The sequence below is a fragment of the Equus asinus genome, chromosome 2, assembly GCF_041296235.1.
Source record: "Equus asinus isolate D_3611 breed Donkey chromosome 2, EquAss-T2T_v2, whole genome shotgun sequence".
NCBI classification, from domain to species: Eukaryota; Metazoa; Chordata; class Mammalia; order Perissodactyla; family Equidae; genus Equus; species Equus asinus.
In genome coordinates this window covers 7,192,664-7,209,322 of record NC_091791.1, presented here as the reverse complement: position 1 = coordinate 7,209,322, position 16,659 = coordinate 7,192,664, and the positions used below count along the sequence as shown (strand labels likewise).

At 47.4% G+C, this 16,659-nt stretch overlaps 1 protein-coding gene across 1 annotated transcript in view; it reads right to left on the bottom strand.

The window, feature by feature from the left end:
* ADAM12 (ADAM metallopeptidase domain 12) overlaps window positions 1–16,659 on the bottom strand; it is a 334,496-nt gene that overhangs the window by 43,012 nt on the left and 274,825 nt on the right. Inside the window, exons 12-14 of the mRNA XM_014832041.3 lie at window positions 15,431–15,608; window positions 10,715–10,804; window positions 9,006–9,201 (exon numbers count right to left, since the gene is read on the bottom strand). Of these exons, the coding sequence (XP_014687527.3) occupies window positions 9,006–9,201; window positions 10,715–10,804; window positions 15,431–15,608 (464 nt within the window). The remainder of the gene's footprint in view (window positions 1–9,005; window positions 9,202–10,714; window positions 10,805–15,430; window positions 15,609–16,659) is intronic.

Below are 16,659 nucleotides of genomic sequence, written 5' to 3'. Positions count from 1 at the left end.
GATTTCAACTTCCCTGCACCCCTCTCCTTCTTACTCATTCCAGGAGTAAGGCTCCCCACTGCCCTGAGTCCTGCGTTTACTCTGGGCACCCTCCCAGCCTACTCTGGCTGGGCCTCCAGAACCTCATCTCACTGCAGAGGTGCCGAGTACCATTTTGAAAGAGGCAGCAGGAGACCTTGAGTAAAGACACTGGGGTTTGACTCCTCTTTATTCCATTGAGCCCTGGGAACAAAGGTCCTCTTCCCTGTAATTCCTTGCCCTTAAGCAAACCAACACACACTTAAAATGAACTGGCACATTTGAGATCACCAACATGCCATTTATTGGGCACCCTACTCTTAGGCATTGTGCTGGTTACAGCATGCAGTATCTTTAATCCTTATAATCACCTTGTAGGGTCTACATATCCCATTTCTCACACTTAAACACTAAGGCTCAGTGTTTTAGCAACTTGCTGATCACGATGTGAATAAGTAGTAAAGTCAGGCCTGACTCATGGATCTAAAGCCAAAGTCCACGATCTTTCTATCCAGCTGCAGTCCTGTGCTGCCACCCTCTTAGAAGAAACCTAACTGGCAACAGACTTCTGTCTCTGCCATTCCTTTCTCTCCAGAAGCACCAAAAGACTCCTGCGATCCATGTGATTTTGGGCTTGACTCCATCTCCACCAAATCCTTTTCCAGAGAATAACTTGACAGGCTGTGATACTCGCCACTCCATGCTTATTTCTCAGGTGTCAACCAAATTGAGTGACAGGCCCTTGAGTCTGAGCGCACCCAGTGGGGTCTCTCTCCAAGAGGAGGGTGATGGAGAGAGGCAGTAAACATTTTCATGCCTTTTTGTTGAATCTCTATTGATCAGGAAAAGAAATGAAAAATTCTGAATATAATAAGTTGAGAACTTCTGAGGGGAGAAGTCAGTCCATAAAGAAACAAAGCTAGGTGGGGTTTGATCAGGAAAATTTACTCCACTCTGGTATTCATTCGCCCAGTGGCTTGAACAATGCAGAGTTCTAAATGTTAACATTCTGTCTCTCCCAGGAAACCAAAAATGTCTGTTTCCAAGAGTTTTATTCATTTTAGCTCTCACCCTAAACTCGAGGGAATAGGAGATGCCATGTCACACTTTACCGTTGATGTATGGCAGGACATGTCATCATCAACGGCACATGGCAAAGACACAGCTCACTACAACGTGGCAAAGAAAACTCACATTTAGAAGAGAAATAGGTCATGATTTCATCAGCTGCGTAAACTTGGGGGTAGGATGGATAGATCTCTCTCTGTGAAATCAAAGATCAGAACGCATACCAATCCCTTGTCACACACTTTCTTCATTCCTTCATCTGGAGAATTAAGGGAAAGTATACTCTGATAAGTAATTCATGGCCAACATTGACGGATAAGATCTTTTGCATTCTTCATCCACAAGCACTTAGGGACTGACAACTTTCACCAACTTTGATCGACTTTCATCAATGCTTTGAAACTGCTGCTGTTTTAATTTGGCAGAAGGTGGGCGGAGGATGGGGTAGAACCCTGTTTACAATGCCTGTTCTCATCCGGTTGGCTAGCGTTTCCTACCCTGGAGTCTCCACGTTGGGATGAGAAATCTTGCATGAGAAACATGGACATTTAAAGGCCAAGGGGTTTAAAATGAGTGAAACTGATTGTGGAAGTATATAAGCAGTCGACACTTGATCCAGTTCACAACACGGCCTGCTGCTGCCCAACCTCCAATTTCAGGCTGTAGGACGGTGCCATGCCAGGTTCCAGGTCCATTTTTGGGGCCAGCAAGCTCCCAGCTGGAGGCGGGGCACTGCTCAGCACCACGTCTTCTGGTACTACCAGCTGCATGCTGGCCACGCCCCTCCTAGGGAGTAATCTCTCTTTCTGGGAGAATCTGTGCAGCGGGAGAGCTTTCCTCTGATGGTTTGGAGCAACTTTAGGGGTTTGTGAAAATGAATTGTAAGGTAGGAGGCATGGGGCTGTTCAATTGTTTACTTGGTGTAACACCTTTCCCATATCCCTTTTTCTAGGAACAAAATGCTTTTCTTATGGGAAATCCATTTTATAAGGTTCAGGTGGGGCTAACTTTCCTGCCCAATGCCAAAGGGACAAGCATGAGATTCAGGTCGGGACAATCAGAATGCTCCATGCCTAAGACTGTGTCAATGCTGGCATATGACCAAAGGCAAGTAAATCAGCATCTTCCTTGGAACCTGACTGCTGGAAGCTGTGGACGAGGGTCCTGAGCTGCCATGTTGCTCAACATCACTGACTGTGTCTTCAGGGCCTCCTCCATCACACCTTCCCCCGAGGCTGGGGTCCTTCTCTCATTCATCTTGTAGGGTGTCCCCTCCTTGTATTTACCACACTTGCTTTTGCCTCCTGTGATGTCCCAAGGCTCCTGCCGCACTGTAAAAACCCCTGCGGACAGGGATGGTGCCTCAGGCCTGTGCAGAGCAGGCGTGTTCCAAGAATGAATGAGTGACAAGCCACTGGGAAAGCAGTTGGGGAAAGTACATCACATCTCAACTGGCCTCCCCAGAGGACGTCAATTGTGATTTGTGCAGAACAAAGCATCTCGGGTAAATGAACACTGTCTCCTGGTTCATCTTTTCTGTGACTCTGGATTTTCACTTATTCATTTACATCAAATCAAGTATTACTGTGCTGTCCTATGAGGAAAGAAGATACAAGGTCATGAAAAGACAGACATTTTACTTCCTGGAGAGAGAAACTGTCATTCCCTCAACGTTTGGGCAAAATAAGAAAACTTATAAGCAGAGAAACCAGAAAGCGGGTTTAGTGCTGACCTTGGGAGCAGATACAGCTCTTGCATTAAAAGAAAACATCGTTAAAGGAAACAGACTAGGAGAACAAACCCCAGAGACAACCCCCTGAGCAGCCTGGCTGTCCAGAGCCTGCCCATGCCGGGTAGCACAATGCAGGCGGGTCCAGCAAAGTGTCCACGCGGCTTTTGTGTGTTAATGGCCATCTGGCATTCATCTTAGAGACAGAATGGTCAATAATTTAAAAAGTGTAAACGACTTCTATCCATTCGTCAGATGTTAGAAAGGCACAGATTTGGGTTAAAGTTGCTGCACTTAAAAATGTCTGTCTTCATGTTTCTATGAAGACAAGAGACTTCATGTCTGTCTCTTGGAAAAAATAACAATGGTTTTCTTATCGCTGTGATATTACATCAATTCACACCCTTTGAATTCTTAATAACGGAACACTTAGATGTTTTGCCATTATCAAAAGAGAAAATTTAGCTTTTCGGAGGGAATTCGACATCATACTGTATCTTATAATTATACAGGCAGTGATGGATTTTAATTACCAGGTCTATCTTCAGAGCGATATGACTTATATTTATAATTGTGGTTTGGAAGTTCCCAATGTCATTATGTCTTTCGAAAGAGAGATGATGACATCTCCAGTTAAGCCCGCAATTTACTTGATCTAACCTTTTTCTTAAAATGACTCCGTCATGCAAATACACTTCTCCAATTCCGTCAGATCAGCTCCTCCCTCCTTGCCACTAATCTCCTTGACCCCGGTCACTGACATCCGCAGACAACAGTATTTTTATAAACAACTGAAGGCTGTCATGTTCTCCCGTATGTCTCCCCGGTCTCTCTTCTCCAAACTGACCTTTGCATTCATCGGAAAATGAAGCCCAAATGAAAAAGTTCTATCATTTCCTTCTCATACAATGAGACAAAAGAGAGACTTTCCTCACCCCTAAACAACATGACTGTTGGCAAAAATGTCTTTTCCTCCCATCTGTAGCCACTGGAGTCGTAGATGATTAGTAAATGTACTGCCCCAGGTGTATCATAATAAAGCAAACCCATTTAACCCAGCCTTGCAGATAAACACTGAATATTTACCAGCCCATAAAAATTGTCTGGCCAGCTGACACTACATAAATCAAGTGACACAATTTTCTGGTGAGTGATAAAATAGATAAAATGAACATATTTCAGGACTTCCCTGATGCAGTTCGTTTGTGGCTCTAGACATGGAGTTATCTCTAAGATTAATTTCCAAGTGACGCTTTCAGTAACCATGCTAGTGGTTTGGATAAACAACATTGGCAAAAGTAAATTTTCTGCCTGGAGAAAAATATCCAGCTGTATTTCAGGAGGAATAAAGGTCATGTCACAGTGACCGAAAATCTTTGTGACTATTAAGACTAAACTGGACAAAGAGCTAAATACAGGCCACAGTTTGAACGGCAGATAACGTTTATGTGTTTGACACCAACATATAAAGTCTTGAAAGACGAGATTTGTGGGAGAAAAACCAGTGAGAAAAAAATTTAAACTCCTAGCCAACAAAGATCATCATCAACAATAATAATTAGGAAAACAAATGAACAAAACCCCAAAAGGTATTCTCAAACTGTATTGCTTTGCCAGTTAGGAGTTGAAGGCATATGTTTTGAATTTTCCATCATTTCACTTGTAGAAAGATTTGGAAGCAGGACTATTTTATTGAAATATAATGCTGGATTGAGAAAAGTCCATTTCGAAAGGGAATAGTTAGCTGGAAGGAAGGGCTTCATCCGGTCGGTGTCTGGGTAGCCAGATCTGGAGAGTGAGTAGCTGATTTCCTGACTGTAACGAGAGGATTCTGGGTGACTCAACAACTCGGCCAGGTCACCGGGGTGCAGATGGCATGGGCCAGCAGAGCAAGAACTCATGACTCCTAGAGTTCTGAGTTCTGTGCTTCGTAGGAGGCCTAAAGTAACCCCAAAGCAAACGTGGTCCAGATCCCAGAGCATTTGCTGATGGGTGGGGACATGAAATACTGCAAATGCGTCCTTGACAGTAAGTTTTCCTTCTCTGCGTCATGAAAAGCTGATTGAAGCCAACCGCCGTAAAATGCTCTCAGCCCAGTGCATCTAGCTGGCCAGGGGCCTGGCCGAGGAAGTTACCTCCGCCCCCGGGATTGTGACAGTCACATCCTGACTCTACTCCAGGTCCGGCAAGAGCACACAGGACTGTGGGAAGTATGTCACTCTGGCAGAGTCTGTGCTCTTGAGTCAGCATCTTACAATAGCAGGACACCGATGAATATTTAATAAATGAGAGAACAGAGTGACAGAAGAGGATCTCTGCCCTCCAGGTCACAGGCCAAGCTCTAGACTAGCAGAACTGCCTGCAGTTCCCTGGAACGGCCCCACTGTTCCTGTGCACCTTGACCCCTTTCGTCTGTGGGAAATACCCTTCCTTTCCTACCCCTGGCAAATGACTACTCCAGGGTAACCTCATCCGTGATGCCTTCCTGGCTGGCTCCACCCTGCAGGCTAAGTCGCTTCTCTCTTCCATGCCCCACCATATCACAGCCCTTTTACTACAGCCCCAGGACTTAAGCATCTTGCTCGCTAGTCTGTGAGCTTCCTGCGAGCTCAGTGACATTTATAGGGTTTCAGTTTCCTAGGCACTGAGCATCTAGCCTGTTGGTGCATGTGATGTATTACATGAAATAGATAACAGACTATGTTAGAGGACAGTATACCCATGGGGTAGGCATATTCCTATCCCCTTTTTACAGATGAGGTTCACCGAGATTGAATAATCTGCTACAGGTCACCCTGCTAGTAAGTGGTCTGTTCAATGCCTGTGGGAGGCAGAAGAATGGCCCCCAAAGAGGCCCATGTTCTAATCCTAATGTGAATATGTCACCATACATGGCAAAAGGGACTTTGAAGATGTGACGAAGTTAAGGAACTTGAGATGAGGAGGTTATCCTGGATGATCTGGTCCAGTATAATCACAAGGGTCCTTATAAGAGGGAGGGAGGAGCGTCAGAGCCAGAGAAGGAAATGTGACTAAAGAAGGAGAGGTTGGACAGAGGCAGAGATTTGAAGATGCTATGCTGCTGGCCTTGAACATGGAGGACGTGGCCATGAGCCAAGAGATGCAGGCAGACCCTGAAAACTGGAAAAGGAAGGAAATGGATTCCCTCCCTAGAGTCTCTAGAAGGAACACTGTCCTGCCAACATCTTGATTTTAGGACTTGTGACCCCAGAACTATAAGACAATAAATTTGTATTGCCCTAAGCCACTAAGTGTGTGGCAATTGGTTACAGCATCCACAGGAAACTCATACAGCACCCTTGAACTAGACAGCAAGGCAGCCACACCGATATGGAAGAAAAAGCATTTGCAAAGGGGGTGAAGACTCTTCTAAGAAGCCCCCAGGTACAGAGGGTCAGAGCGGGTCCTGAACCACGTGTTCTCTGCTTGCCTGAGGAACTTTGTGTGGTGATTTGAAGTACTAAGAAGGGGTTGGCCAAGGCAAACTGAACCCCAGGAAGTCACAAGCCTGAGGTGGCTCCCGAAACCTGGTTCCCATGCTTGTCGTTTCCAGGAACTCTGAACATCCCTGATGCCAGAGATGTCTAGCAGATGTGCAAGGACGCCTTCCACAAACCCACCACTGCCCAGACAAAGACCTCCTCAGCCCCCAGGGTGAGGGTGTGGAGAGGAGAGGCAAGTGGGACCCCCAGGGAAGCAGCCCCACCTCAGGAGACGGGGCAGGACCCCGGCAGCCAGGCCTCAGCCCCATCCTCAGACACAAGGATGTTGAGAGTTCAAAGCGGGTGACGTCCTATTGCTCTTGCTTTTGAAAAGCTCAGTCCATGAGTCAGGTCGTCAGTCTGTCTGCCTGTCTGGCCTTCTCTCTGGTCAGGCAGCTTGAGAAGGACTAACGCGATGAGATAATAAATACCAGTCTTGGTCACCATGAACCAAAGGCACGCAGCCAGCTGAGTCACACAGTGGCGGTGGCTCAGAGAGAGCCGTGGAGCTCCATCTGACCTCACTTTGGAATTGGGGCCAGACGTTCTAACACAGCAGGGCACCGAGGAGCACATTTCACTCGCAAAGCTCCAGGCGCTCTGTGTGCTCTGGCCGCGGAATGTTCCTTGGGAGGGAGCCTTGTGCCGTCTTGTAACTCAAGGAGGGGAGATTACAGGGCCCGGAGAAAGGCTGGGGACGGATGGCCACTAGGGATGCCTCAGGCCATGAAGATTTGGTCTGTAGCAGTAGCCACTGTCCCAAAGTGACCTCACTTGGCTGAAAGGCGTCTGAGGTCATTAAACCAGTCAGAGTGCATCCGGCCATTTGACACACGCATAGTGAGTGCCCACTTTGTGCTTGTCATTGCAAGCCATTCACCTTGAGACAGCAAGACCCCACCCTTGCCTGGGGGCCCTCCAGCCCCAGCAGGCAAGGAGGTTAAGGCTCAGGGCTGGTCAGATGAAGAAGGGCCCCAGGCACCACAGGCCTCTTCCTTCTGCCAGCTCAGGTGCATCAAGGAAGTCTGAGGAGCGCTGGAAGACGTCCTCAGAGGGTGAGGAAAACGGAGGCTGCCTTAGCCCCTTATTGCTGCAGCCAGGCTGCTCTTCCTTTTCCCTCGGAAAGTTCCATGTGCAGAGGGGCATCTTTGGTGGGCAGGAGTAGTGGGCTCCATGACAGGACACGGCCCCTAGAAACATCTGTCCTTGTTTGCCAGGCTTGGGTCGTTGCTTTCACATGACATTGCAAACCCAAGCTTTGATGTTTAGTCATCATTTTTTGCTTTAGTTTACTTCCCTCATCTCTCCCAAAACCAAAACCTCACCACAAAGTCTGACAAAGGAACATATGGAACCTCCCTTCCCCCTAGAGACATGCCTGGGCTTGCCTGGCTCTCTGCCTGGCTGACTATAGTGGCCTTCCCACAGCTGGGGTCTCCGGCCAGAACTGAGGTCAGCCCTGCAGCCGGCAGGAGGAGGGAGGAGAATGACAAGGCGGGCTGGGGCCGTGCCCTTGGGAAGTACTCTCCGCAGGGCTCACTGTGGGAACCCGAGGAGTTGGGGACAGGCAGCAGATCCTGGGGTGATGAGCCCACAGGGCTCTGGGCTGCCCTCCGGGGCCCTGGACCTCTGGCCCCAGAAGACCGGGCAACAGAGGAGAGACACAACATGCGCCCGGTTCCTCCCCCTTTCGCGTCTGAGCATCTGTTTAATTTTAGAGCGTCTGTGGAACTTTGGTTCAAGACCTGGCTCTTCGGGTGACTGCATAGCGTGGGGGTTACGCATGCGCCTTGGCTCGCAAGGGCCTGGGTTCAAATCCCAGCCTCACGACCTTGGGAAACTGACTTCCAGCCTCCGAGTTTGACCTTTGCCTTCTGTAAAACTGTAGTCATTGTCCCTACCTCAGCGGTCGTTGGAGGGTTAGAAGGGACAAAACACACCAAGCAGCCAGCCCAGCATCCCACACAGGAAGCGGGGCACGGGCAGCCGCTTCCTGGCCACCCTCACTCACATCCAGGCACTTTCTCTGGAACACACGAGTCCGTCACTTTGCCTTCGCAACCAAAATGGCACTCACGGCCCTCAAACACTGACTCCACGCTCCTCCTCCCAGCTCTGGTGGCCAGGCCTCTCAGCTGGTTGTCCCTTTCCTGTGCTTTCCTGTCCGAATGCTGGCTCACTGCTCCCTGTATCAGGAGTCACCTCTCCTTGTCCTTCCCGGTCACAGAGGACTCATGCATCAAGGCTGCTCGGGGCCTTCCCGCTGCAGGGACTTCCCCTCCAGCAGCCTCAGCTCTTGGTTGGGCTCCTCGTTTGAGCACGAAGAAGTCCTTACACTGTCAGAGTGACAGTGGGAAATTCTGTCCATCTGTCTGCCTAACTACCTGTTAAACTGAAGGCAGGGGTCATGGCAGATTCATCCCTGTCACCCCATGGGGCACACAGGCAGCGCTCACACATCTCTCGCTGGACCACACTGAACTCCTCAGCGTGAGCTCCGGGCAGCGCGAGCTCCGGGCAGCGCCCATTCCTGCAGTCCCAGTGGGCACGGCCCCAGCCCTACCAGGGAGCCAGTCACCCGGCTGAACAGAAGGAAGCTGTTCAGAAAGCACCATCCAGGAGTGATGCTGACGGAGAGGGAGTGACCAGCCCCACTGCTCTGCACCTCGCTGGCGGCAGCCACCTACCTGGTCCCCAGAGCGTGACACATTGCTGCTCGTGGGTCTGACAGATGCCGTTGTAGCAGTAGCCGTCCACCCCCTGACACGGGTGCCCGTCATGCAGGTACACGTTGGCTGGGCAGTGGGGGCTGGCCCCTGTGCAGAACTCCGGAAGGTCGCAGGAGTTGCTGGAGTCCCTGCATGCTGTTCCTGCAGGCTTCAGCTGAAAGGAGAGGGCGTTTATAGCATGTGTGCCGAGGGAGGGGGGGAAGCAGGTTCCCGGCAGCACTCCTCGGGTGGACCGGAGCAAGGCCATCCTCAGAGGGCCTCACGTAGAGGAGCGAGGATTGCAGAGGAAGCCCTCTTACAGCAGACAGAGCTCACTAAATAAACAAAGTCTCGCTTGGGGTTCCCCTTTCCGCTATGCGGGGGCAACCAAGAGCAGCCTCTTTTTAATTTCATGCAACATTAGGGTTTTTTGATGAGCAGATAAGCTGGTTGCTGGCACCTGTCACCTCAGAAAAGGAGGCAGGTACATTGCTGCTGGGCTCATTGGTTCTTAAGATCTTTGGTCGCCAACACCATCGTGGGTTTTGAGATGATGTGTGCACTTACAGCTCTAGCATTTGTGGGCAAGTTGACAAAAATAATACCAAAGCCACAATCACAATAGCAATTTTACTTTGTCATCAAATCATAGAAGTGGAAACCTGTCTGTAGGAGTTCATAGGGAGAGAGAGAGAAGCAAAGCAAGCGAGCAGTAAAGGATGTTAGGAACCATCCGACCAATGCCTCATCTTTTTGCAGTTGAAGAAGTTTAAGGTTCGGAGTGGCTTGTCTGAAGCTACACAGCCAGTGACCACCCCCCACCCAGCCTCACTCCAGGCACCTTCCACCTCCCGCTGCTGGGTACCCACATGGGGCCAGCTTCTTTTAACGTTCTCCATAAGTTAGTCACGAGTAGGAAGGGGATGAAGAATATTGTGAGGCTGAATGTGACATGTAATGCACTTCTAAATCACCATGCTCTCTTGGGGCAGCTAAGAGGGAGTTCCTGCTAGCAGAATGCCAAGATCAATCGCTTACTTAAAAAGAAATAAAACTCTACCCTTGCAACCCTGGAATCAAAAGCTCAGGCTTCCACTCCGTCAGATCTCAGCTCTGAATAAGGAGGCAAACAATAGAATTGCCAAAACAAATGCAGTCGAGGCAGCAGAAATGGCAAAAGCATAAAACGGCCACTCTTGGCTGGGGTGGGTGGGCCAGTACCTCCTGTTAGGAGGACATCAAGGTCAAGATGTTTACACAAACCCCTGGAGCAACCTGTATGGCTTCTCAGCCCAGGAGGCAGATGGTCTTAGGATCAAGCCAAGGGACCCAGCGTGAAGCTGAGTGATGGGAGTGGGGACCTGCCCTTGAAGCCTTCTTGTCATGGTAACAGGACTGCACATCCAACAGCACAACTGGGACATTTAACATCCAGCTTGAGTTTTTTGGTCTGATTACTTTTCACCCCATAAATAAATTATCACAGATGACTTAGCAGTTAAAATATGCATTTCACATGAAGATTGGAAGATAATAAAAACAGATGGTGGATAATACCAGCTTTTGTGATAAGGAGTTACAGTTTCCACAGCAGTGAGTGTTGGGAAATCATCCTGACATATTGCTTGCCCCGCGTTGGTGTTGACCCTCTTGAGCCCGTGGGTGGCCTTCGGACCAGGTGAACTCACCTGGCAGTCTTTACAGCACAGCCCATGTGCGCACACAGCGTCCGGCTTCAGGGTACAGGTGGTGGCATTGCAGCAGAGATTCGTACATTCCTGGAGAGGGGAATTTGTTTGACAGGGTCATATGGAGCAACTGCTCACTGGAGGCAAACGTTGCACCTTAAGTGACTGCCAAAGGGAAGAAAGAACCAGAAGGCCTGGCTCTTGAGCTGAAAACCAGCCTGACCGAGGATTATCTTCATCTGTAAGAAAGCAAAGCTTCTGTTAAGTGTTTATGAACTGACTGGGTCTGCGAAGCCCTGGGAAAAGTCAGCAGCACTCAAGTGCCTTTCATGAAGCCTTTCAGGAAGGGGTGAGGGACCTGGCCAGGCGGGCTGGCTAGCATGTTCATTCAAGTCATCAGGATGTTGGGGCTCCGTAAGGGGGTCTCCAAGGACTGCAAGTCTTACTGCAATGAATTGGATCAGGATCACTGGGGTATTTTGAACTTACTTATTTAAAAATATACATAGCAGCGTACTAACTTTACCCTTCAAAGACTGGCCCTTTTGATCTAGAGTGCTGGCAGGTGATGAAGTCAAGTTAATTGTGTTTGAACCACATTTCCCTGAAATTCAACCAAATGCTGTAGGTGAGACCCTTACTCAGCACAAGTGGGCTGTCTGACCTGACTAGGCCTCCTGGAATGACCAAGAGCCCAGAAGGAAGTCTACGGGCCGTGCCTACTGGTTTGCAAGGGACTTAAACAGACAGATGGAATATTAGAGGTACTGTCCTCTCTGAAACAAAGGTGAGAAAGGAAGTTCACTCCTTTATTATCCTGTGCTTTCAAGTACCCTATTTTTCCCAACAAAAAGAAATAAGAGATTGACGCCTTTTGCTTAGCTCTCAACAAAAGGCCTATACACATTTATCTAGTATATTTATGAAGTCCTTATACTTTAGAACATTCCAGTAACTTGGAGCTTACATATTTTGGAAGAAATTGAATCATTAGAAGAAGGACGAGTTCATAGAGTCTTTAGTACTAATTAATTTATCAAAGTCCTTTTATTTTATCCAATATATCATATGTGCTGAAGAATTTATACACTATTGGCTAGCCTGAAGCCAATCATGTCCTAGCTTAATTCTATAATAATTTATTCCTGAAAACCATCTTTTGTGAATGAATTTGTCATTAGTATCATACACGTAATTAATAAAATGTTGTCAATAATCTGGAAGATTTATGGCTAACCCAGATATCTGAGCTGCATCCTGTGTAAAACTCTGTGAATTGTGCTCTCATTTGGTGCTTACCATTTTCTCCTATTATACATATAGCCAAAGTGATTAAATTTTACATTTGTTCAAGGACTTTATAAACATCCGGAGTGTATAATATATACAATAAGATAAAACTGCCAGCCAGAAGTCATAGCTGTAACTTTCATGACAGTAAGAGTTTTTAACTCATGGGCTTACAATCCTAGAAAGTTTAGGAATTTGCTTTGTGTTTTGAAAAGCAGTCTCTCAATTGCATTCCCGATCAGCGTCATCAAATGTACAGCAATGTCGTCCTGTTCTCTATGGTCTAAGTGGCTCTACTTATAACCCATTAACCAAATTACAGATTTCCTTGAACTTCTAAGTAAAATCAGCCATCCTAAAACTGGGTCCCAAGATCCTTTAAGAACTACCTCCCCACCCCCCACCAAATCACTAAATAATATCAGCAGCAGCTCAAATGGAAACGCAGCCAAGTAGAATGGCTTTGACTTCAAAGGGGATTGATAATGTGAGAAACATAACTAAGTTTAAAAGATATTTGCAAGCTACTGGCATCTTATTGACTTTAAACATGGAGATAAGGCTGCTTTCCCAAGCCTGTTAGCTGGAAGAATGAGTGAGTTGTCAGGATAGCCTTACGGTTGATGTAAATCCAATGCCCTGTACGGGAAGCTGTCGGCAGTCACTTGCCTTTTTAACTATCCAGAATCTATTTCTCCTGCAGCACTGTATTTATCAGAAGAGACAAATTCTTCATCTGTTGATATATTTGTTTTAGTACTCAATAGAGAAGTTCAACAGAGCCGATGAACACTAAGTCTCCAAAGAAGAAAGAATAATGAAGCCATTAGAGAATTCCCTGCAAATGCCCTAATTGTCATACTCGTGTTGTAGGTCGTAGACATAGATTCTTAATCACAAGGAACTAAGATAAGAATGTCATGCAACTTCTTGAAAATAAGGGGGATTATTTCTGGGAGCAGGGGAACAGACGCTGGTTCTGGTTGTGAGCTGGGGAAGCTGTTCTGACCTCATTCACTTACTGATGTGGTGAAGTGCTGAGTCCCTATATGGGCCGGGGATGCACGGGCCAATATGAATCCAAGGCACGGTGAACATTTCCAGAGCTGAACACTAGGTAGGGGAAAAAGAGCCCAGGGTGACAGATCTGACTAAAGGTTTTGGTCAAAGCAGTTTAGAAACTGGAAACGGGCTGTCACACTGCTAGACACAGTTTCAGCTTGAAACTTGAAAAGCAAAACATGAAAAACAAAAAAAAGTGAGGTAAAAGGCTTGCCTGTAACTTCAAAAGATTTATTGGAAGAAAGAACTTTGGATGAGGAGAATGAGAGTTCCCTTCAAATATCAAGAACTTATCCTGTGAAATAAGGAACCAAACCACAGAAGTATAAAGTTGAGAATTATATGCAAGTAGAATTTGGCTCTACCTAAGGAAGGAGTTACATTTAATCAAAACATCCCTGCAATGCAGTGTGCCGGCTGGAGAGAGAGTATGCACCTTGTCGAAGCTGAATGACTCCAGGATGCAGATAAAAGAGAGAATTACAACATCAGCGGCTGGCACATTTCAGGCACTCAAGCATTTGCTGACATGATGGTGGCAGTGGTAACATTGGTGGTGGGGATGGTGGGGATGGTATGATGGTTGTGGGGGTGATGACGATGGTGGTGACGGTGATGCAGGCACGGTAGTGGTGGTTATGATGATGATAATGATGGTGGTGCTGATGGTGATGGTGGTGGTAGTGGTGGAGATGATGGTAGTGGTGATAAGGGTGGGGTGGTAGTGGTGATGGTGATGGAGGTGGAGATGGTAACGGTCGTAATGTTAACAGTGAGGGTGAGGGTGGCAGTGACGCTGGTGGTGGTGGTGCTGGTATATAAAATAAAAGACTGCTAATAGAGTCATTCCAAACCTGAGAGTTCATGGCTCCATGAAGAGCTGTCAAATTTATTTAGATTAATTAACAATTACAAGGAGTTCAAATAAAAGACAAACTATTTTGAGTCAACATGGCCTCTCCTGAGAAATATGGGTAAACTAATTGATTTCTTGAAGTAATTAACAAAGTCATCAAGGAATTTCCCTTCTGCATACCCCATCCCATGACAGTTTCAAGTGTTCCTCCACTCGTCTTAAAGAGTTTCTGTAACGTCATAATTAGGACCTTCTCCTGCACAGCAGCCACTCCCTGCACATTGTGAGCAAAATTAAACACTGCTATGGCCGGCACCACTATCACTGATGGATCCTGAGTTTGGGAAAGGCACAAAAACATTCGATAAAACCACCTCTACAACTCCTATCCCCCAGTACGTATTCACGCCCAACATTTCTGCAGAAATGGTCAGACCGAGACCAAGATCCTTCCTGCTGGTATGGGAAACCTCAGCGACTTGGAGATTGGGACACGATGCAGATTCTGTAGCCAGTTGTTTGTCTGATGAACCTGAGTTTGAGGGATGTCCCAGAGTCTCGGCACAATTTTCCTTCCACCCCAGAATCCCCCTTTCAGAGCAGCCCTCCCAGACACGCTCATCCTAAGCCCACATTAAGCCTGTCTGTGAATTTAGCTAAACCCGCCTTGAACCTGTCTCCCATTGCAGCTTGCCTAAGTTCTCGGGGAGGGAATCCCACATGGAGAGTGCCTGCCACACAAACTACTTGCTTTGATTTATTCTAAACACAGCCTCCTCCAAGCTTCCAGGGGCCACTTGTTCCACCAGAAAGTCTCCCTGTGTCCTGTCTTTTTCTATCCTTCTCAAGATTATTCAGAGATTTAAAAAAGTGGCTGTTATAATTTTTATGTTGATTAACCATAGCTTGGACCCTACAGAAAATTTCCTGACATTGGCTAGGAAACAGGGTTAAATAAGCCTTTTCTGGATAAAAATGGTCCCTGCTTTCACTCATTGCTTCTGAAAGCTAACGAGCAGAGAGGCAGAGCTGCGAGCCGCAGGTCGCGCATACAGAGGAGGCTGGGGCAGCAACAGCGGAATTTCAACTGGGAAGAAGTTGGGTTAAAAACGAACGATGCTTATTCAAATCCCCCTCTGCCTGCCTGCCTTACAAAGAGAAAGAAATGGTGCTTATTAGCCATTTTAAGCTAGCATTCCAAGGCCTTTTTCCCTGTCAAACTCAAAGCTAAATGCCTTTTCATTGTTCTTGTCTGCATCTTGCCGAGAATACCGCGTCCTTCAATAGAGAACATGCTTTATCTCTTTAAACCAGATACAACTTATTCCGTGCAATGGTTAAAATTCAAGAAGGCCACCCTGGCCTGTGAGGCATGTTCAAGATGGCCATGTAGGACTTTTCCATCCTGAATTTCTGGCACTTTCATTCTGCTACACAATTCCTCCAAATTCTTACTTCTTTGCCCAGCCATGAACGTGAGGCGAATGTTCTGGAAACGGCTCTCTTACCTCCGGTTCCCCGCAGTCACACTCCTCGCCTTCTTCCACGTATCCATTCCCACACTTCTGGCCCCCGAAAGACTGCTTGACTTCTGGCAAGTTAAAGAGGCACATCCCCATGCCTTTCTCCAGGCTGGCCTCCAGGTCCTTCCTGCTGCAGCTGCTGAACACCATGGGGAACGGGTACCTGTGGAGAAGAGCCCGGACAGTCAGGGTTGGGGCGGGCAATGGTCAGCACTTCACGGTACCCACTGCCAACAGCTGCCCAGCTGTCCACTGTTAGTCTCAGCGGACAAAAGCTTAACTATTCAGTGGAAAATGAGGCACATTCAGCTACCTGCTGAAATCCATTCCCGTACGGTGCCAGCACCACCAATGAGAAGTGCTTTATCAAAAAGGAAATGATCTTTTGATGGCTTTCAAATCAGCAAGTTTAGACAGAGTCTCATTACAGACATTATTAATAGTTCTGTGTGAAATGATACAATGGAAATGAATTCTTAGGCTCTGCAGCTTGTAATGTGAACACATACTGATGTCCTTATTGGAAAGCACGAAGAAGAAAGAAATACAAATGACAGTGCTTATCAATTCCATGGTTCCATGGACACAACCCCCACTGTGGGCCAGGGCTGGCCGATGCTGGCATTTGGATCTATGAAGGGCAAATCGCTGTCTTACCCAAGCACAGCTATTAGAGAATGGAGGTGGCCAGAAATGCAGGTCCGATTCTCGCCTCGAAATACCAGGGCTACAAAGGGATGAGGCAGAGTTGGCCAACTTCCCCACAAAGTTCACGCTCCTCCTTCCATGGTCTCAAGGGGCTGCTCATTCCCCTTGCACTGGGTGGGCTCTGTGACTAATTCTTGGCAACAGATCATGAGCAGAAGTGAAGTGATGTGGGTCACTTCCTGTTTAAGGTGGTTAAGTGACTGTTCCTCTTTATGTCCTTTCTTTCCCCTTCTGTCAACCGAGCTCCAACAGGTATTCTAATGTCCTAGGCGACGGAGGAGCCAAACATGGCACCTGGTCCTGACTCACTGTAGGGAGGGAAGCCACCTGCAGATGGAGCCCCAGGGTGTCATATGGAAAGAAACATACCTCTATTAAGGTAAGCTACGGAAAATTGGGGCTTTATTTCCTACATCAGCTGATGTTACCCAACATATATAGGGTGTCTCACTCTTTTTTACCAATGCATTTTCCCATGTCTTGAGGTAGCAAGAATTATAAGGGAC